The sequence below is a fragment of the Neovison vison genome, chromosome 12 (assembly GCF_020171115.1).
Source record: "Neovison vison isolate M4711 chromosome 12, ASM_NN_V1, whole genome shotgun sequence".
Classification (NCBI taxonomy): domain Eukaryota; kingdom Metazoa; phylum Chordata; class Mammalia; order Carnivora; family Mustelidae; genus Neogale; species Neogale vison.
This window is the reverse complement of record NC_058102.1, coordinates 88003430-88023678: the sequence shown is the minus strand read 5'-3', so window position 1 is coordinate 88023678 and position 20249 is coordinate 88003430. Positions and strand designations below refer to the sequence as shown.

Sequence of the window (20249 nt, the reverse complement as noted above, 5' to 3'; positions counted from 1 at the left end):
AGTGGTGCTCTGGCCCACACCGGCCACTGGGGGGCAGGCAAGTGCCGGCATGAGCGTCACTGTGGGCCCCCACTTCCCTACCCTCCCTTGGAAGGATTTGGCTCTGGGTGTCTGAAGAGGAGTAGCCACCACTGAAGAGAGGCTAGGGCAGAGGGGGCCAGGGCCGGTGATGCTCTTTCAGGATCAGCTAGAAACAGTTCAAACTGGAGGGAGGGTGGGAGCAGGATACCACCAATGTCAAGAGTCTAGAGCTGAAACAGACTGTAAATAGGACACTTGCATTACCAGCGTATTTAATAACAAGCCACACGAAGTGATAGGGCATTGCTGGGGCGCCAAGATCTCCAAATGGACGACACTGACCCACAGCCCTCAGCAGGGACCGGTCACTGGCCTGTCAGACCACAGGAGCCAGGTATCAGAGATGGGAAAGGGGCGGCACGTGTGTTGTCGGAGACCGGCCAGTCAGGGGCGTAGCCAGCATCAGCTGCACTGAGGGCGTTTGTCCACTCCGGCGCCCCAGACATGCAGTGGCGGCTCAGGGCGCTCGCTCATCCCTAGAGCGCTGACCCCCCAGCCCCACATCCACAGTGCGGTTCGGTGCGGCAGGAGGCCGAATGGAGCAAAGGAGAGGCGGGGCTGAGCGCAAGGATCGCGGGTAGACGCCTCACCACAAGCCAGCTTTCTCCTGGTCTTGTCTGCACCACTCAAGGATCAAAGGCAGCAGGTCCCCCGGTGCTGTAGGAGAGCGGCAGAGCTCTGGGAGATACACCACATGAGGCTCAAGAATCTGTAACAGAGAGGGGTTCCCCCATCTTTGCTGAGGAATGAACTGGATCAGCCCCCAACAGCCCTTTCCAGCTCATGGTGAAACTCACGAGCCACAGGAAAGTTAAGGCAAAATCACCCATTTGTGGCCCCAGCCTTTCCCTCAGAGACAGTGCAGGATAAGGGAGTCTGCTGGGGGTCCAGATGCTCTAGCCTTACTCCGCTCAGACCACACCCACTGCCCCACCTGTCACTCCAAGCCACAGTCTGAGAGTCGGGAAGACACTCCTTCCCCAACTTTCTAAATCTTCTTCCTCCCCACTCAATCTGACAGCCTTGGCCTGGGTCAGAGTTCCATAGTAAAGATCCCAGTATCTTCCCCCAAGAACATCGAGGTCCCTGGCACAGGCTAGAGCCTGGCTCTCCAAGCACTGAGTTGAAGGGACAGCAAAGGCAGGAAGTTGAATAAAGAAAGCCTTTGCCTATCCCTTCGGTCCCCCCACTCCAGCAGACACAGGATGCTAGGGGCACTGCCCTTTCCTCTACCAGTTCTCTCTACACCCCTCCACCACCCAGACTCAAGTCCAAATGCCAGTCCGGAAGTCATCACCCTCACCTCTGCTCCATCTGCCCCCTCCCCTTGGAGTGTCTTCCACAGAGGCACACTCCCACTGACCCTCTGAGCTCACGCCCACCCTCAGGCTCAGGCCAGAAAGCTGAGTCCAGCTGGCTGGAGGACAGCAGCTGGAAGGCTGTGCCCAGCAACAGAAGGCTATCTAACAAGGCCGCTGGGGAAGAAGGGTCAGGAGGAAGGCGGTAACCTGGGGGTTTGGAGTTTTGGTCCCAGATACCATAGGCCAAATAAGGGAGTGTGTATGAAGGTTCATTCTTTCAGAGAGAGGTCATGTTTTGCATCAGCATCTCCAAGAGTGGTGGGAAATCAGGGACAGAGCAAGAGGAATAACCCAAGGAGGAACCTCCACGCACAGGGACACCCCCACCCTGAGCTCAGAATCAGAAGCCTCAGGCTTCAGTTCCCGCTCTGTCATTCACTGGACCCTGTCACTTTCTTGTCTCTGAGTGTCCCCATTTGCTAAATGAAGTGTTCGGAGTGGATATGGAAATTCCTCTATCCCGGGCCGCAGAAGAGCACAGGGTGAGGAAGGGTAGAAAAACAGCAGAATGTTATCAGGCAAGGGGGCAAAAGGACCTGGATACAACAAAAAGAGAGCATTCTCACCCCCTATCTGGAATGCTGCAAAAGGAGGTGGCCCGGGTCCCCCAGGTCGAGCCCGCTGCCCTGATGCCAGGGCCAGTCACACGCACACAGACCTCACTGCCCTGGCCAGCCCTCTCTCCCAGGGGTGGCAGTGGCGTCCCTGAAGTGAGGAGTCCACAGCTCAGCAAGGCCGGTGTGGCACAACTACCCGGGATTAGCGCTAAATCCTGGGCTGCTCCATGCAGGGATCACGCGTTGTCAGCTTCTCAAATGCTCAGCCACGGTCCGCTCACGCCATCACCCTCCCCTCACCAGCCTCCCTTGACGTGTCCCGACTTCCTTCTCAGGCAGAAGCTAGGACTCTGCCTCTGCGCTTGGCAAGCAACAGGTCAGAGGAACCCCCAAAGAAGAGCCCCACAGAAACCTCCCAGGAGCCCAGAGGTGCATCACGGAGCAGAGGAGAGAGACAGGGAAGGCTTCCCCGCCCATGGCTCCACCCAAGATGGCCTTGGCCTGGAGTTACCTTGTCTTGAGGCCACCCAGGCCCTTCCCTCCAGATGGTTCTTGTCCTTGGAGAGACAGAGACAGGAGAGCCAGACAGAGCCCCCACAGCTGGGAATCCTCAGCCCCAGCTTCCTCCAGCAGTGCACTCATGGGGCCCCCGGCTATCAGGAACCTCACTACCTTCCCCACTCATGACACAAAGCTCAGTGCTCTGGGCCACACCTGGCCCCCCCACAGACACACTAGAACAGGGTCTGGGGGAGGGGAGACCCCTCACCTCCCCATCCCCTAGAGTCATCCAGGCCCCTGGCTCTGCCATACAACAGGACCCACACTCCCATCTCTGCCTCCAAAGGGAGGCCACAGAGAGGAATCTTACTCAGATCCCCTTCTAGGGACAAGACTTCAGGAAGGAGAGGAGGTGGAAGCAGGAGCCAAAGGTCTGGATCGTCACTGTTTCTGGGGCAGTGTGTCTCCTTTAGCCCCCCAGTGGTGTGGGCTGGAGCTGGGCCTTAGCTCCAAGTAGTGCTGGGGCAAATCGGAGGCTGGATACATACAGGGAGGGGCTCCAAAGCACACTGCAGCCCCTCCAGAGCCCTTCTCCCAACCGCCCTGCCTCCCCCTCACACCTGGTGACCCTTACACCTGGTGACCATCGTTCTAAAAAAAAGGACACGGGGCACTGCTGCGGGAGAGACACAGAGGGTGGCAGCCTCTTCCCTCAGGTCCCGGAACACCTAGGGTAGCCCCAGGGCCCACCCGGTGGACATGCAAAGCCCAACCCAAGTCGCTGAAGAGCTGTCCCCCACCGCTCTCACCTGAGCGGGCGCCAGCCTCGGGGGAAGGACATGGTGCCCCCCGCTCCGCAGCCCCCGTTGGGTGCCCAGTCCTGGGCCGCCTGGAGGCCGAGACCCTGGAGCCCACGGGAGCCTAGGAGTCGTCCTCGCCTCCGCTGGCACTGCTGGGCTCGGCCTCGCGGGACGCGCGCCGCTCGCGGACCAGCATCGCCATCAGGCCCTGGGCGCGGAGGAGGAGGCCACCGCCCAGGAACAGGACCCCGCAGAGCACGAGCAGCGACAGCACTCCCAGCACCGCCGCTTGCACGACGTGCGTCCCCTCGGGGGGCTCCAGCGGCTCCCCGGACTGGTTGCAGCAAGAGCTCAGCCCGGTGGCTGGGGGCGAAGCGCCCACTTGGGAACTGTTCATGCTGTGGCGCCGCCAGCTGCCCAGATGTGCGCGGAAGGGCCAGATGTGCGGGAGCGCGAGCGGGAGAGCGGGCGGGCGGGCCTGGGCTGCATGGGGGAGGTGCCCGAGGGGCGGATCCCAAGCTCCGTTCGCTCCCACCCTGCGCACAGAGCTCCTCAGGCCCGGGGTATTTCTTCCTATCTCAAAGGCCTCCACACTGACGCGTGGGAATCCAGCCCATACACCCATCCAGTCAAATCCAGAATCGGGTCCCCAAGGCTTTCCTTCTCCCATGGCAAAGGAACTCAAGAGATAGCACCTCCCTTCGAACTGAAAAAATCTTCCAGACCCCACCCCAGGTGCTGATGTGGGGTGCTACCCCACTAAGCAGGATACAAGACCAGCAAGCATTCCTGGGCTGTCCCTGAGCCAAAGCTCAATACTGCAGGTGGCCCAGGTGCCCATTAGAACAGGAGGCAAATGAGCACCCTCCAAGACCTAGGGGCACAGATGCTTACTCTTTCTGGGAACCTCTTGGAGTTGGACAAGCAGGCCGGTGCCTCCTGGGACCCATAGCAAGGAGAGATGCAGGGTAGAACTTCAAGTCCTACCCTCATTCCTTTGTTCAGGCCCCAGAGGTCAAGTTACCCACTGATGAGTGAGCAAAGTTCAGTCACCAGGGCTCCTCTTCTGACCCCTGAGTACAACAGTCCCCTACCTCTGGGAAATCATAACGCCAGAAAAAAATGGAAAGGTTACTGTCCTATTCCCCCAAGGGGAGCTCAGTGCCAGCGGGGTGTCCCATGGCCAACCTGGGCTTGGGAATGGAGCAGAGACCGGCTGAGTAAAGGAGAAAGTCTCAAAAAGCTGGGTTGGAGGGAAGACCCTCCTGCTCAGATCTCCCGAAAGACAGCAACCTTGAGCTCTCTTTTTAAAAAAACTAAGTCACGGCCAGCAAACAACTCTGTCAACCAACCAGCCACTCAGAAAGGATTAGCTGATGGTCAGCTAGGAAGAAAAGATCCCCAGACTCCAGCAGGCCAGGTAGGGATTAGACACCATCAAGGACCTGCTAGGAAATGGCCTTCCCCATTTCCCAGGCCTTGAGAACCTCCTGAGTTCTCCCAGTGCCCCAGAGATCAAGGGCAACACTTCACTATCACAGGGCCAAGGTGCCTGGAATGGGAGAAACGTGCCAACACTTCCTGGCCACGCTGGCCACCTACCTGCTCCAGGACCTCGTGCAAGACCCCACCACCCCACACTCCGTTTAGCCTGGTACAACTGCCCACATATAACCCAGAAGTAATACAAAAGAGGGAATAAATCCATAAAAAGTATATAAGTTCACAGTTTGAGCATCCTGTTGTAGAAATGAGTGTGTTAACAAAGCAGTGTCCTAACAACCGGCAAGGCCCAGCCCAGTCTGGAAGAAGTGTCATCAGACACTATCTCAAGTTGGCCAATCTCTCTCCAGAGAAGGAAACCCCCAACTAAATGAGCTTTCTGGTACATGTGGGGACCTGTATGTGCACTGTAAAGACACAGAGGATGCTCTTTGAGAATCATTGCGAAGCCAATCCAGATAACATAAAAGCCAGGATATCACAGCTTCGTCAGGGAGAAGAAAGAGCAGTCATATCCAAAAGCAACAGCTCCTCCTCTGTGTCATCATTCACAGGACTGACCACACTGACAACCGGGTGGTGAACACCTGCTTATGTGAACCCACAACAAAGTACCAACTGGTCAGTTTTAATCTATTCCCCACCCTGTTCCCTTCGTGTTGGAATAATGCCCTCAACGCACACCTGCATCTGCACAGGTCAGAGAGTAATGACATTTCAGGGCAGGACACAGGCCCAGGGAGAGATGGCTCAACCCAAACACATTCTCAATTTTATTCACCATCCCAACGATGGCTCTTCCATACATTTGAGAAAGGGGGACCCCCACAGGGGTGCAGAAAGACAATGAAGGCCAGACTTGACCATGAGCAAAGGTTAAAGGGATGACCAAGGACTGGCAACCACATAACAAGGAAGCCAGGGGTGGCCATTCCAAGTCTCACCAAGGAGCCTAAGCTGGCTCCAGAGCCCCAAAGGCCCACAGTACGATCCCTGGAAGCCAAGGTCTGCAAGCCATCCAGGAGAGCCCGTGGCTCCAGTAAGGCCTAGAGGGCAAGGGTATCTTTGATGAGCCTGCGCATGGTGGTGGTGACCGAGGTACCCAGGGCATCAGTGATCTGGAAGGAGATCTTGTATAGGTAGGGCTGCACATCCCGCAAGCCCGTGTCGAACACATTGTCCACCTCTGACTGCGTGGGCATCTTAGGCAGGTACTCATGCCGGTTCATGACCTCCACAATGTTGATGACCTTCTCGCAGAGCTTCTCGCCCACCTTCTCCCGGCAGATCTGCCGCTCCTGCTCTGTGGCCAGGGCGACCACGTGCACCTTCACTGTCCACACTTCCCAGGGGATGCACTCATCCGAGAAAGGCCAGCGTGACTTCTTCTTCTGGTAGAACTCCAGGGACATCTGCCCCAGCCCATCACCTCCAGAGTTGCGCAGCGCGTCCTGGACAAGGAAGAGGGGTAACAGATGAGAAGGCCAAGTCACCCTGTGAGTGCCTGCTTCCTACGCCCCGGGAAACTAGGCTCTCCTAGCTTTACTAGTCCTTCAGGGAAGGTAGGGAATGAGACGCACAGGGGGCAAAGGATTCGTCACAGGGGGCAAAGGATTCGTGTGAAGTGACACAGCGAACTGCTGGAACAGACACAAGTGTTCCTAGCAAACCAACAAGATCTGTCTCTAAAGAAAAGCAGAAGAGGGGATTAAAGCCCAATGATCCTTAACTAGAAAAAAGGACACCAAGAGGGGCACCTGGGTGGCTCAGAAGGGTGAGCATCTGCCTTTGGGATTAAGTTCTGGGGGAGGGGGTTTGCCAGGGGGTGTGGGAGGGGTGTCCCTGCTCAGTGGGGAGTCAGTGTCTCCCTCTGCCCCTCCCCCCGCTTCTCTCTCTAATAAATAAATAAAATCTTTAAAAAAGAAAAAGGAGGGGCGCCTGGGTGGCTCAGTGGGTTAAAGCCTCTGCCGTCGGCTCAAGTCATGATCCCAGGGTCCTGGGATTGAGCCCCACATCGGGCTCTCTGCTCCGCAGGGAGCCTGCTTCCTCCTCTCTCTCTGCCTCTCTGCCTACTTGTGATCTCTGTCAAATAAATAAATAAAATATTTTTTAAAAAAAAGGAAAAAGGAAACCAAGAAACAGAAGGGGGAAGGAGAGACCAGAGCTGGCTTCTTCCCCTTCTCTGAGAAGCAAATGAGACCATCTCGTCCAAGAATTCTGCCTAGCCCCTACCTCCAGTGGGTGTGGTGGCCCCACACTCATCCTCCTAGAGCAGCTGGGAGCCTGAAGCACCCTTCCATCTGAGTTAACACCAACTCGGCAAGTAAGGGTGCTTCCCTCAAGTCCTGAACTGTCCTTCAAGGGATAATTCTCTCCTTTGTGGACAGAGCAAGGTCACGGGTCATGATGGCTAACACTTCTACAAAGCTCACAGTAAAGCCAGGCTGGTTCAGGCACTTGACATATTTGACTCATTTAATCCTCGTAGTGCATATGCTTCTGAGGCAAGTACGATTATCCTTCCCGTTTTACATCCAGGGAAGCTGAAGGCCGGGGGAGTCGCGTCACCTGCCCAAGGTCACACACCTGCTGGGTGGTAGAGCCTGGCCACTGAATCCATGCTCTTAACCATTATATGCTACGTGCTTCTCATAGGCATCTATAGCCAGACTTAGGACAGACGGCTGACTACCACAGCCTTCCTTGAAGATGGACTGGGAAACTCCAAAGAACTTATCCTGTCTGCTCTCAGAGGGACAGGGGAGTGCAGTGAGGGGGGAACACTGTGGCCTGGGGGAGGGGCCACGTCCTGCCATGAGCACCTGGCGCCCAGCACCGTGTACGGGCTCTCCAAATGTTTGTGGGATGGAAGTCAGACAGCCTTCCTCCTCTCACCTCAGAGATGGCACCTTGAAAAAAATTCCCCCTTACTTGAAAATTCAAAATAGCCACTCACTGAAACAGTGAAACACTACCGCCCTGAATGAATACAAATTCCCACTGCCCGAGGTGAGCAACATCAGCAGCCTCGTGTGTCCCTGCCACCTTTCTCCAGGCCCACACAGGCACGTACAAACCTCGGCCACGCTGCCCAAAGGGATGCTCCGCTGGATGGTGAGCGCCCGAGCCCAGAGAGCCTCCCTCTCGAAGAATTCCCCAAGGGAAAGGAATTTCATGAAAGGGCAGGTGGAAGCCGAGAGGAGTCCATAGGAAGGGAGAGCTGAAGAGTCAGAGAAGAGGTCCAGCCTGGGGTAGGGAGGTGGGCAATGGGCACCCAAGGGAACCCAATGTCCACGCCACAAGGGCTGTCTGCTCTCCCTCCCTGGGGGGTTCTCACCAGCCCCTTCCCCTGCCCTGTCCAGAGCCCTCCACCCCACAAGGAGCACATCTGTTCCTCAGAACATGGAAGAACCCAACAGGAACACTCGTGAAGGGAAGGCCAGTCCAAGAGCAAGCCGGGGGGGGGGGGGAGACATTCGTGGTGCGCCTGCCACCCACCGTGCCACACCCCTACCTTGAATTCCCCGACAACCTTGCGCAGGGCACGGTCCAGCTCCTCTGAGGAGACCCGAACGTAGGTGAAGTCGATGAAGTCACAGTCCACATCCTGGGTGCCCACAGTGCCGATGGAGTAGGTGCCCTCCTTCTTGTAGTGGAACTTGCCGGTGCTTCGATGCAGGAGCACCGTGTGCAGCACGGCCAGCATGGCCTCCTCCACCTGCCGCCCCTCCACTGACACCTCCAGCACCTCTGAGCGACAGTTCATCCTGCAGCCAGGAGCCCGCACCCGCGGGTAGGACAAGAACCAAAACAGGAGCCGGCGGGGGGCTTCACCCCAGCCAGGGGCCACCCTGCAAGAGCAGCCAGGTCAGAGCACGGACACATGACCCGTCTGCTTCCCTCCTGGCCCCACCAGCCTCTGCCTCCGTGGCCCTTCTTGGCATTCTGATGGCACATACTGCCAGGAAGGCTCTCAGGATCAGAAAGGGAGAGAGCTTTCAAGTTACCAATCCAAATACCGGCCAGGACTTGACCTCAGGACGTCAAGCGCCATGTCCCGCAAAGGCTAGCCGCCCCTGTCCACCACCAGCCACTGAAGGCGTGCACGGCCCCTGCCCCCAAGAGGTCACAGGACTGGAGGAGAGAGACGCAGGTGAAGGCTATCTGACTGGCCAGGATACGAGACAGGAGTAAAAGCAAAGGAAGATAGGAGTCTGACTGCCTAGGAGCTTGAATGGCCAGGTTAAGGCACTTGGACCCTGTGCTGAGGGCAGGGAAGAGCCAATGCATCACAGTGCCAAGATCAGATCTGTGCAGCAGAAAGTGAACTGGATGAAAGGTGAAGGATGGCTCTTAACTATCTTGTGGCCAAAAACTGCTCTGAGCAATCAATAAAAACTATGAAGGCTGGGGGGTGCCTGGGTGGCTCAGTGGGTTAGGCCTCCGCCTTCGGCTCAGGTCATAATCTCAGGGTCCTGGGATGGAGTCCCACATCAAGCTCTCTGCTCAGGCAAGAGCCTGCTTCTCCCTCTCCCTCTGTTCGTCCCCATCGCTTGTGCACTGCCGTTCTCTCAAATAAATAAATAAATAAGTCTTTTTTTTTTTTTTTTTTAAATGAAGACTGAGCTCTGACACCTAACAGACACACACCCTTCAAATCTCCCCTCATGCCAGGGCCATCAACAAACTCTGGGGTAAAAACTTTCACATTTAAGGCAAAAAGGCTGGGCAAGAAGTCCAGTTAGAGGCCACAATAGCAGGGACAGTTACAGAGGCAGCACAATGGGATGTGGAGGAGTAAAGTGCAAAGTGTGGGGATTTTCACATCCAACAGTCCTGGGTTGAACCCCAACTCTCCTACATCTTGTTCTGTGACAGCAAGCAAATTACTTAACCTCTCTGAGTGTGTTTTATCTGTAAATTTGGATTCTTGTGATCAAGAATGATCAAATAAAATAAATTTAAAAATCAAATCAAAAAAATCAAATAAAAAAATGTTTAATTAAAAAATCAAATAAAATGATCAAATAAAATTTACAGTCACTGGTTTTATCCACCCTTCTACAGTAGAAGGGTGGATAAAACCAGTGACCCTAAAGCCAGACAGTCTGGCTGCAACCCCAGCTCTACCACTTGCTCACCGGGTGACCCTGGGCAAGCTACTTAACTCCTATGTGCCTCAGTTTCCTGAATCTATATAAAGGGGATCTATAAAAGCTACCCTGAAAGGACTGTCCCAGGGAGTGGATGAGTTAGCATCTATAAAGCACTTAAAGCAGTATCTGGCGAGTAGTAAACAGTAAGTACCAGATATCATTGTTGCTGAGAGAGAACACAGGCTATGACACAGCACTGGTGGACCGAGTGCAAAAGAAAGAACATACCTGAGGACCAGATCTTATAAGTAACTCAATATGAGCCCCAAAGGAGAAGAACAGTCACATTTCTTGCTGAGCATTCAGCTTACAAACCTGCCCTGACGGAGAACTTACCACCTCTCCCAGCAAACCACTCTGTCTTTGGACAGCTCTACTCAGGTATTCCTTCTCCAGAAGAAATCTGCCACTTAGTGCTTCAAACCCCTGGTCACAGTTTGGATATCAGAAGCCACATAGAATAAGTCTCCCTTTTCCACTTATGTGCCTTTCTGATATCTGGAGACAACTCTTCCATTACCCCTCACCCCTACCACAGGTTAAAGGTCCCCAGTCCCCATACACGTCACATCTTCTGGACATCACATCTTCTCTGGCAGCTCTCCTCTAAGCGTATTTCAATCTGTCTCAATCCCCACTAAACAGCAGTGCTCAGCAGTGAACACAGGGCAGTCTGTGGACAGCTCAGAGATCAAGCTGGCTCTGCCTCTCATTAGGCTACCAGAGAGGGTCTACCTGACCTAGCAGTCATCCCTTCCTAGGTATTATCCTGTCTTGGCTCTCCCCCAGACTGACAGTTCCTTGACGGCAGGGACCAGACCCTACTGGAAACTCCATGCCTGGAACCTAGTACAAAGTGACTGCTCAAATCACCCTGATCAGAAGCCTCCAGGTCCTTCCAAGGGTTGCTGGATCAGTTTCTCCTACATCAGGAGGAGTCAAGCTCTGCCGCTCATTTCTGCTCTCTACAGTATAATTCCCTTCAACAGCTTCCCATCTAGAGGCTCCCAGCTCTGGCCCAGCTCCCCCTTCTTCCACCACTTCCTCCACAGGGGTCGCCCACAAACGTTCACCCAGGCCACTTCTTTCTTTGGCCCCACGCCCAGGATCTTCCTAGGAAAAAGCTGTTCTTGGTAGCACTCCTTCACAAAGTCGGTACTGACCAACCCCAGCCTCCTTCCCAAAGCAAGCCACATCTTGTCTGTGATAAACCTTTCTGTCCCCTTCCCCTCACCCCTGCCTCCTGTGGGCGGGAAGTCTTCTCGAGCAGAGCCTGGGATTCCCCCCCACCCCCAACGCCTCAAGGCCCAGGTCTGCAGAGCACAGCGTCAGCTTGGAGCCCAGGGCATCCCCATGCCCACTTACGCGTATAGGTTTGAGCGCAGGTCCTTCAGGTTCGGACCATGCCCTTGCTCCTCCTCGCGCGCAAATGCGCCTCGACGTCCGCGCCGGCGACTGAGCCCCAAAGAGACTAAAAGCCAAAACAGAAAGCTCAGCGTCAAGACACTCTGTCGGATCCCAGGAAGGACCTTCCACCCGGGTCCCGTGTCTCCCACCGCCACCACCCGCGACCCGCCGAAGTCCGAGGTTCAGGGAAGAAGCTGCCTCCTGAGGTCCCGGGAGGTGCGCGGGGTGGAGGGGAGGCCGGGCCCTCTCCGCGCTCAGCCTGGCCGCACTCGGGAGTTCCAGGCGCGCCGTCCCTCCCGCCGGCCCGGGGAATGCCCGCGCTTACACAGGGGAAGGGGACAGACGGTTAGTCGAAACGGTCCCCCACCAACCCAAGCCTGCGTCCCAGACCTGACAGCGAAACCGCGTACCGGGGCCGCCCGACCACCGCGGCAGGAGGCGGTGCCGGCGGCGGAAGTCCGGGCCTCCGCCCCCCGCCAGCCGGGCAGGTCCACCGGCTCCATGGGCCTCTGGCGGGGGTGCGAACACTCCCGGCCGGGCCCGACATCAGCGCAGCCGCCCCCCCACCTTACAGCCACGCCAGCGGACACAGAGGGCCACAAACTGCTCCGTGAAAACGTGCTTCTTTTTGTCTTGATCACCTCTCGGATTTTTTTGATTGATAGTAAAAAGTATCTCCCTCGTTTGGACGAGTCCATTCAGCCCACCACCGAGAGTGTTGTTGTGTTTCGGCTGGAACCACGCACTTCCGCCATAGAGATGGGTTGGAAGGAGAGGCCAATGGGCTCTATGCTGCCTCCCTAGACGGAGAGGAGTCATCGGCGATGAACCAGCCTCTGGGACGCAGGTCGGCTCCCCAACTCGGGGCGCAGAGACTTGGACGGGACACCGATTCCCCCAAGATGAAGGGAACGCCATCTGGAGACGTGGCCTGGAGATGAATCCGGGCTGGTGTGCTGCGTGATGCTGGATGGATGGCAGAATTAGCTTGTCCAGCGTGCGTAGTAGAATCCCTGGCCCCTCGATGCTGGAGAAAGGGGCTTAACCTTACCGTGTTATCTTCATACAGGAGCTCTACTTGGTGCTTGACCATGACCATGAGGGTGGGCCCCATCCAATCAGTTGAAGACCCAAGGAGAATAAAAGCTCTGACCCTGCCATGAAAAAGGAGAACTCCTGACTGCTTTCAGACTTGAGCTCTTGTAAAGCTCATAATTCGGCCATTGCCCCCTGTGTGAGCCTCTTGACGTCACTCCTTCTTTCTGAATTTCTCCTCTATAAATGGGGTGCTGTTGTGAGGATCACAAGAGATAATTCATATGAAAGATCTTTGTGGAATGTAAAGTGTTATACGAATGAGTACATTTTTAGTGCTCTGTAACTTCCAGGAGAATGTTTGGTTTTCCGTGTAGATCGTGAGCCTAGGGTAGGCAGAGGTCTGTCTGTTTTTGTTCATGCCCACAGAGCCTGGGATGCACCAATGGAGACTCACTGGCCTGAGTTGTTTACTTGAGGATTAAGATGCTCATTTTCCTAACACACTCTCCCAAAATAATAATATAATATTTATTGAGTGAAATGTAGAGAGCATGATTCTAAGTGCTTTATGTGTGTTAATTTAAGCTTCATAATGATCAATACTAGAAGGCAGATAAAGACACTGTGGCTGGGAGAGGTTAAGTAACTTGCCCAAGGTCACCCAGTAAGTAGCAAGCCTGGGGTTCAAATGCAGGATTCCATACCTCTACAGAAGTTCTCTTTCTGGTTTCTCCATGCACTACCATTCTCGAGTACACCCCACTAAAAGCCTTCTCTCTAGTGGGAAGATGTTCTGATGAGTAGTGCTTGCTAGTTTTCTGCAATGGCTGATTTGAAACTATGGGACATCCATGAATGCAGAGTCCAAAATGAATGAAGGATTACATTTTGATCATCAGTAGTACAATGGGCTCACCAGCACTGGTACCAGCGGGCTCCAGCACACCCTTTAGGACTGCCCTCTCCCACCAGCTTTTCTTTCTTTCTTGTTTTTTTTTTTAAGATTTTATTTGTTTAGTTATTTACTAGTTATTTATTAATTTGTCATTGATTAATAAACAAAATAAATTCATTTATTTATTAAAAATTTTAGAGAAATGGGTGGGAGACTGTGAAGGGAGGGTGGGGGAGGGATGGGGAGAAGAAGAGGGAATCTCAAGCCAACTTGGCACTGAGCACCGGGCTCAGTCACGTGATACTGTGATGCCCTACCTGAGCCGAAATCAAGAGTCTGGATGCTTTAACTAACTGAGCCACCCAGGCGCCATCCCACCAGTTTTTCTCAACCCCGACACTACTCCTTTTCTGGCTGACATTCCTCCTCCTCATCAGTTCCTTATTTCCTCACCCTCCTCTCCATAGCTGGGCTCTGGTGCAGGCTTGGTCCCTCTGGTTTATCTCTGTCCCAGGTGCAGCCACCTGTCCCCTGACAGCATCAGAGTACCCCCAGGGCCTCAGGAAGGAGAAAGCCACCTGCCTTATAGACCAACATATTCTGGAGCGGGGACTTAACCAGGAGGAATCAGCATAAAATATTGAGAGTGTCTGAGGAGCCAGAAGAGGGAGACTGAAGGAAGTAGAACCAGCCCTGGATGGATGGGGGGATCAGAGCCTAACTCCCAGAGACTGCCAGTCAGGGAAGGGAGTGGCTGATCTCTCCTCTACCCCTGATACCCTTCATCTCCGGGACCTTGGAGACCACAAGCCTGACATCATCATCACTACTACCCATCACTGAGCCTTATTAGGCACAATGCCAGCGCTTCGAATGCACTATTGTGTTGATTTCTCTAACGACCTTTGAAAGTAAATGAAATTCCCCCCCCCCAATTTACAGATAATGAAACTGAGGCTCAGTGATATGTAGTAATTACTTTGATAGCTAATTTTATGTGTCAACTTGCCTGTGCCTCAGAGTACCCAAATATTTGATCAAACATTATTCTGGGTGTGTCTGGGAGAGTGTTTTTCTGAACTAGATTAACATTTGAATTGGGTAGACTTGAGTAAAGGGGACTACTTCCTCCCCTAATGAGGGTGGGCCCCAACCAATCAGTTGAAGACCCAAAGAGAATAAAAGCTCTGACCCTGCCATGAAAAAGGAGAACTCCTGACTGCTTTCAAGCTGGAACATTGGGTTCTTTTCCTGCTTTCAGACTTGAACTGAAACACCTACTCTTCCTGGGTCTCCCGCTCGCTGGCATTTGGAACTATATCCCAGCTTTTCTGAGTCTCCCACTTGCTGACTACAGATCTTGGGACTTATCAGACCTCCATAACCACATGAGCCAATTCCTCATAACAAATCTCTTTCTATAGCTACACATCCTATTAGTTCCGTTTCCCTGGAGAACCCTGACTAATACACTTGCCAAGGCCACATGCTCCTCTGTCCTCATTCCACCCACTGTTGTCCCTCCTCCAAAACTCACCCTGTCCCTGGAGCCCTTCCCGCCCTGGGCTGAAGCTGAGCCCCCTCACCTTGTCTCTGGCCAGATGCTGGCCAATCCTTGCCTCCTCTTACCTCCCTAAATCCTTACAGGGATGTTCCCACTGCAACTCAAACCTTGGGTCCTACGGCCACATGGGTGGTCCTGTCAGGGAGGGAGGGTTCAAAAAGCGAGACTGTGTGGGGGCGCATGGGTGGTTCGGTGGGTTAAAGCCTCTGCCTTCGGCTCAGGTCATGATCTCAGGGTCCTGGGATCAAGCCCCACATCAGGCTCTGCTCAGCAGGGAGCTTGCTTCCCCCCACCCCTGCCTGCCTCTCTGTCTACTTGCGATCTCTCTTTCTCTCTGTGTGTGTCAAATAAATAAATAAAATCTTTTTTTTTTTTAAAGTTAGAATGTGTGGAATGAATTACCCCACCCTATGACCCGCTGTTGGGGAGTGGGTGATGATCAAGATGTAATCTTTTTTGTTGTTTTTAGAAAAATACAACCAACACGGGGCTTGAACTCACAACCCTGAGTTCAAGAGTTTCACGCTCTACAAACTGAGCTAGCCAGGCACCCCTTCAATCATTTATTCATCTACTTATTCATTCATTCATGCCAGACATATGTAGCTGTCCACATGCCACGCCCATGTCATATCAAGGGGGACAGTGTGGCCCTCTGGAAGCTCAAAGTCTTGCAAAGGAAAAGGACCAGGGGCTCCTCCTGGACTGGAGAATGAGCTGGTATGAAAGAAAAGGCAGCAGGCTTTCCAGGGCTGGGGATGGAGGCTACTGCTGTCAGTCTTGACTGGGGCCTGTGGGAGAGGAAGTGATACATTGAAGGTGGGCAGTGACGGGACACTAGGAGAAAAGTGGGACAGCTGCAGAAAGCACAGGACAGCGAGGTGAGGGATGGGCCAGAAGAGGTGAGTGGTTCCAGAAAGAAGTGGAGTTACCGGAAATTATTCAGGGAGGGGGGTTCCTGGAGAAGGGGAAAGAAAAAGGCTTGGGGGAGAGGTCTCCTTGAGAGCCTCTCAAGGCTTGAGAGGGTGGAAACTGAGGCTTGCGGCGCGGGAGAGGCAAAGACGGAGAGAGCAGACTTCTCAGTCAGAGCCCGACGCCACAGCCAGCCAGGCAGCCCGGCGGCTAGCTGAGGCCCTCTGAGCCTGGCCGGCAGCTGAGGCCCATGGAGGGACCTTGAAGGCCAACCCAAGACCTTGGGAGTAGGCAGCTGGCTTTGCATGGTGACTGTGGCCTTGGATGGCCCCATCCCACCCTAGTGTGTGCCCTGGGGAGAGCTGAGCCCTGAAGCTGGGCCTGCAGGCCACCCCCCCAGTCGCTCCAGAGCTGACCCCAGTGGCGTCACGGGGAGTGACTCAAGCCCCATCAACAACAATGAGTGGGACTGACGTCAGGCCGGGGGCTCCTGACGGTGCCTAGCCTGGCCGGGTGGCCAGCACCCTGTCTCCTGACCCTCTCACCCTGGTCAGGCCGCAAGGCCACCAAGGATCAGCTGTCCCCTTATAACATCTGTCCCCCTGGGATCCAGGGCAGGGACTCCTCCATCACCCACCCCCACACCCCCTCCTCCCAGGCAGAGGAAATGGCTGGGCTTCCGACAGTGTGGCAGAGAGCGTGAGAAAGAGGCACCTCCCAGCCCCGACCTCGTCAGGCAGACTCTAGACCTGGCCTGGGCTGGGAGGTAGCATGTCTGCTGTCCGGGAGACGTGGGAATCTGTGCTTCGCTGTTGGGGAGCGGGGGTGGGTATCTTTCTCTGGGAAGGTCTATGTGTTTGTCTCTCTGGCCAAGTTGGGGTGGGGATGGGGCTGAATTTCTGTGTCTATCCTCAGGAGTAAGGGCTCTGTCATCTCTCTGTCCTGCAAGGTCTACGCATCTATTCCTTTGGGAGGCATGTGTGTCTCTGTCCTCTGGCCCAGAGGAGTCTGTGTGACTGTCTTTGAAAAAGGAGAGGGTATTTACCGCCGTAACTCTGGTTTCTCTTGTGACTCTTGTGTCTTGTCAGGCCAGAGACATCCGTCTATCCTCACAGTACCCCAGTTATTCAGGTTGGGGTCCAGATCTCCAAGAGCTGGGCTGGGTTAGGGCCTCATCCCTCTGATGGCCCAGACTAGGAGGGCAGGGACAGTCGGCACCCTGCCTGGCTGGCTTGTACTGGGCACTGCTCCCTGCTAACACAGCACGTACCACACCCCCGCCTGGGCGCTCCCCTCCCAGCCCAGCTGCCACCCCCAGCCCCCGTGGCGGTGCCTGAGTAGGGGCCGAACAATGCCTGGTGCCTGCGTCAGATCTTGAGGAGACCTCAAGGGCCCCCTCCCAAGCCTGGTAGGGTCAGGGCCCAGCAGGAGGTGGAAGGAACCAGGGTGGTAGGGAGAATAACCGAGCACGGGCCTAGGGGTGCAGGAAAAGGGGCAGAAGCCAAGGCCAAAGCCTCCAGGGCCTTATAGTCCTCAAGCCAGCTCTGAGTCTAGCTGGGGACCCTGGAATGGGTCTCCTGCCCTCAGAATGTCCCTGGCTATGTAGGGAAGTAGATACTGGGGGAGTGGAGGGTGCTTTGGCTCAGCCTTGCGCAAACTCCTTCCTGCCCTCACAGCTAGAGGCTGGAGGTTTCCAAGTCCCACTAGCCAGCCTAGACCTTACCCCCGCAGCCCCCAACCTGGGGCCAAGGCGCGGCAGGGCAGCAGCCTGAGCCTGGTGCAGGGCTGAAGGCGGAAGTTTGGCACTGGGCTCTGGCTGCTCCAAGAAGGACACAGCAGCTGGCAGCCACAAGGCCACGCTTGGTAAGCTCACCCCCTCAGCCTCATCTTCTGAGGAGGCCAGGTGGTTCTTGGGTCTCTGATGCAGTCGGGAACTTTAGTGGGGGCTGAGGCTAGTTCAGATTTAAGCTAAAACTCACTGGGACTCCCCAGACCTGGCTGTCCCATAAAGGGGACCCAGCACTCCCCTCAGCCGAGACATGCCTGACACAGCTGCCTCAGGGCTGCGAAAGGACATCCCTAACCACCTGCTAACTGTCCAGCCACCACAAGCGGCCTCCCACCTCTGACAGCCTCTCACTGGCTTCCCTCCGCAACCCTACAGCAGGCTACCACATGGCCCAGCACCCTGGACACCCAGAGCCGATCATGTGGCACAATAGAGCTCAAGTATAGGGTGGCTGCCCGTGACCTTCAGAAGCTCTTCAGCCTCCTTGAGGCCAGCCTTTGCCATAATCAAGTGCCATTGGCCAGAGCCCAGGTAAGAGGCAGTTTCCTCCATGCCAGGCCCCTGCCTGAGGAGGGTTATCAAGCACAAACTCTGGGGTATACAGAGCCACCCCAACCCCAGTCACAATGGCACCTCAGGGCTGGGGAGGGGGCCAGGGCCCCTGGGCACAGGGCCCAGCGTGGGTGGGGTAGGGGGGAGACAGGGAGGCAGGCTTCCTGGGTCTCCATGTGAGGACAAACAGCAGGCTTTGAGGCCTTGGAAAATCCCGCCTGGGATTCCAGGCCCTGCCGGCGTCACTGCCTTTTGACTATTGTCCCCGTCGGAAACGGGCCCAGCCCCCGGCTAGCTGGGACAGAGCAGCCATTGTGAGGCCCCACCAGGCTCAATGCCCCCTTGTTCGCCCTCCCAGCCCCTAGCAAGACTGGGAGGCCAGTTCTTCCAGTTGCTCAGTGGAAAAGAAAGAGCCTGCCTGCAGGCTCCAGCCCTTGGGCGGGTCAGGGCGGGGCGGGGCGGGGCTGAAGAACTCGGCCTCCCACCCAGTACCCCAATCACCAGAGTACTGGAAAGGGGCCACCGTCCCGATGGAGCTTCTTTCATTTACAAAGCCCCTGGGCAGGGAGACCTAGGGGTTAGGTATCTAGACACACCCTGCGCTGCCACTTAGAAGCCTAGTGACCTTGGGGAAGTCATTTCCTTTCTCTGCCTTTGTAAAAACTATAGCTATGATTTTTGTTTGTTGCACACCAGGCACTGTTTGAAATACTTTGTATATATGCATTCATGTAATCATTGTAGTCACTTTATGAAATAGATACAATTATTTCCCTGTTCACAGATGAAGACGCTAAGGCACGGAAGTATCCTAGTAGAAATTCTCTAGCTAGAGCTGGAGCCAAGATTTAAAGCCAGGCAACAGGGTTCCAGGGTCCTGGCTCTCAACTGCTCTGCTGGGCTCCCGGCCGGTAAGGTGGAGATAACCAGTGAGGGTTAGAAAGGACAAATATCACGTGAAAAGAACTTGGTGGGTGATGGAACCTTGTACATGGTAGCTCTTACCATCGCTATGAGGCTTAGATATCTACACAGACCAAGAGTCTCCAGGGCTCCCCACATACCCAACCCCTGCCTCTACCGCAAGCCCCTAAGTGGCCCTTTTGCTTTCCCCAAGGGCCTGCCCTATACTCCACATCTGTATCCATGCTAGAGTCGTGGGTATGGAAGAGAGTGACCCAAAGGGAGAGGCCTCAACCCAATCCCACAACTGGTGGGAGATTTTCCAGCAAGCTCTCTGTTCCTAACCAGAGTACCACTCCCGGACCCACCTCACTGAGTGGATGGGGAAACTGAGGCTCAGGGAGGAAGAGGAGCCTCTCAGAGAGCAGCATGGAGTTGGGAGGCAGGGCTGAGAATAGAAGCAAATCTCCAAACTGCTCCCTACTCCCCCCCCCCGCCCCCCTCCACCTCAGGTCTGCCCCGCCCCTTGCCGAATGTGTGCTTTGACAAAGGCTCATTCAGGTGCTTGGGGGGGGGGTACCAGGGACACATGCTGGAGGTGGTAGTCACCATGCATGCGGCCCAGGATTCCCCACCCCAACCACATGTGGACCCTGCAGAAGGCCTGGGGCTGGACCGTCTTCCTCGAACCCAAGCAAGGGCATGTGGTTGACAGCTCCTTGGCGAACCTGCGGGCTGCGGCTGGAGCACTGGGAAAGACCCTTGATTCCATCCTCAGGAGCAAAGCCTTATATGGTACAGCTTCCATCCAGTCAGGGGCCACCAAGGTGGAGCCTCAGTGTCCCAGGCCAAGGGTTGTGAGGAATAGGTGTAAGGGACAGTGCTTTCTGGTCTCCTACAAGGTCCTTGAGGACTCCATGCAGTCAGCCAGACACTGAGCTCAGTGAAGGGGGCTGGACCCTGCTATCTGGGCCTCAGGCTGGGGTCCATCTAGGTTCCTGTTTCTCCAAAAAGTGGCCCTGAGACTCACACTGGCATCACAAGCACTTGGTAAAAGTGTTTGGTAAAAGTGTAGATTCCTGGGCTCTCCCCCTCAGCAAAGTGGAGTTTCTGACATCAGATCCTAGGAATCTGCCTTTCAAGCCAGCTAAGCAACTGATGAGCTGGGGAGTTGGGAGGACCTACGTAGGGGCATCTGAATACAGGTAGGAACCCCAGAACGATCTTCTT

General features: G+C 55.1%; 2 protein-coding genes and 1 long non-coding RNA gene across 5 annotated transcripts; all 3 read right to left on the bottom strand.

Moving 5' to 3' along the window:
* Positions 1–276: 276 nt before the first annotated feature.
* LOC122891951 lies at positions 277–3378 on the bottom strand. The gene is made up of 2 exons (XR_006381344.1): positions 3310–3378; positions 277–790 (listed from the first exon to the last, which is right to left on the bottom strand). It is a non-coding gene; the product is annotated as an uncharacterized LOC122891951 (long non-coding RNA).
* A 43-nt stretch (positions 3379–3421) lies between these two features.
* SMIM41 (small integral membrane protein 41) lies at positions 3422–3697 on the bottom strand. Its single transcript, XM_044227357.1, has one exon. It carries the CDS (start codon positions 3695–3697, stop codon positions 3422–3424), a length of 276 nt encoding a protein of 91 aa, XP_044083292.1.
* Positions 3698–5553: 1856 nt separating this feature from the next.
* Positions 5554–11804, bottom strand: ATG101 (autophagy related 101). Of its 3 annotated transcripts, none has more exons than XM_044227914.1 (4): positions 11692–11804; positions 11325–11430; positions 8318–8654; positions 5554–6254 (listed from the first exon to the last, which is right to left on the bottom strand). In XM_044227914.1, the coding sequence occupies exons 3-4, from the start codon at positions 8567–8569 to the stop codon at positions 5850–5852; spliced, it is 657 nt and encodes a 218-aa protein (XP_044083849.1). In that variant the 5' UTR covers positions 8570–8654; positions 11325–11430; positions 11692–11804; the 3' UTR covers positions 5554–5849. The 3 variants fall into 3 exon arrangements, with proteins under 3 accessions (XP_044083849.1, XP_044083851.1, XP_044083852.1); XM_044227916.1 differs by having other exon boundaries at positions 11757–11804; XM_044227917.1 differs by having other exon boundaries at positions 11777–11801.
* Positions 11805–20249: the final 8445 nt, after the last annotated feature.

What these genes read in the sequence shown, in the direction of transcription:
- SMIM41 (XM_044227357.1), bottom strand. Translation starts at nt 3,697, where the DNA reads ATGAACAGTTCCCAAGTGGGCGCTTCGCCCCCAGCCACCGGGCTGAGC.
- ATG101 (XM_044227914.1), bottom strand. Translation starts at nt 8,569, where the DNA reads ATGAACTGTCGCTCAGAGGTGCTGGAGGTGTCAGTGGAGGGGCGGCAG. An exon ending in AGGTTGTCGGGGAATTCAAG is followed by an intron (nt 6,255 to 8,317) that starts GTAGGGGTGTGG and finishes TTCCTTGTCCAG; the next exon opens with GACGCGCTGCGCAACTCTGG.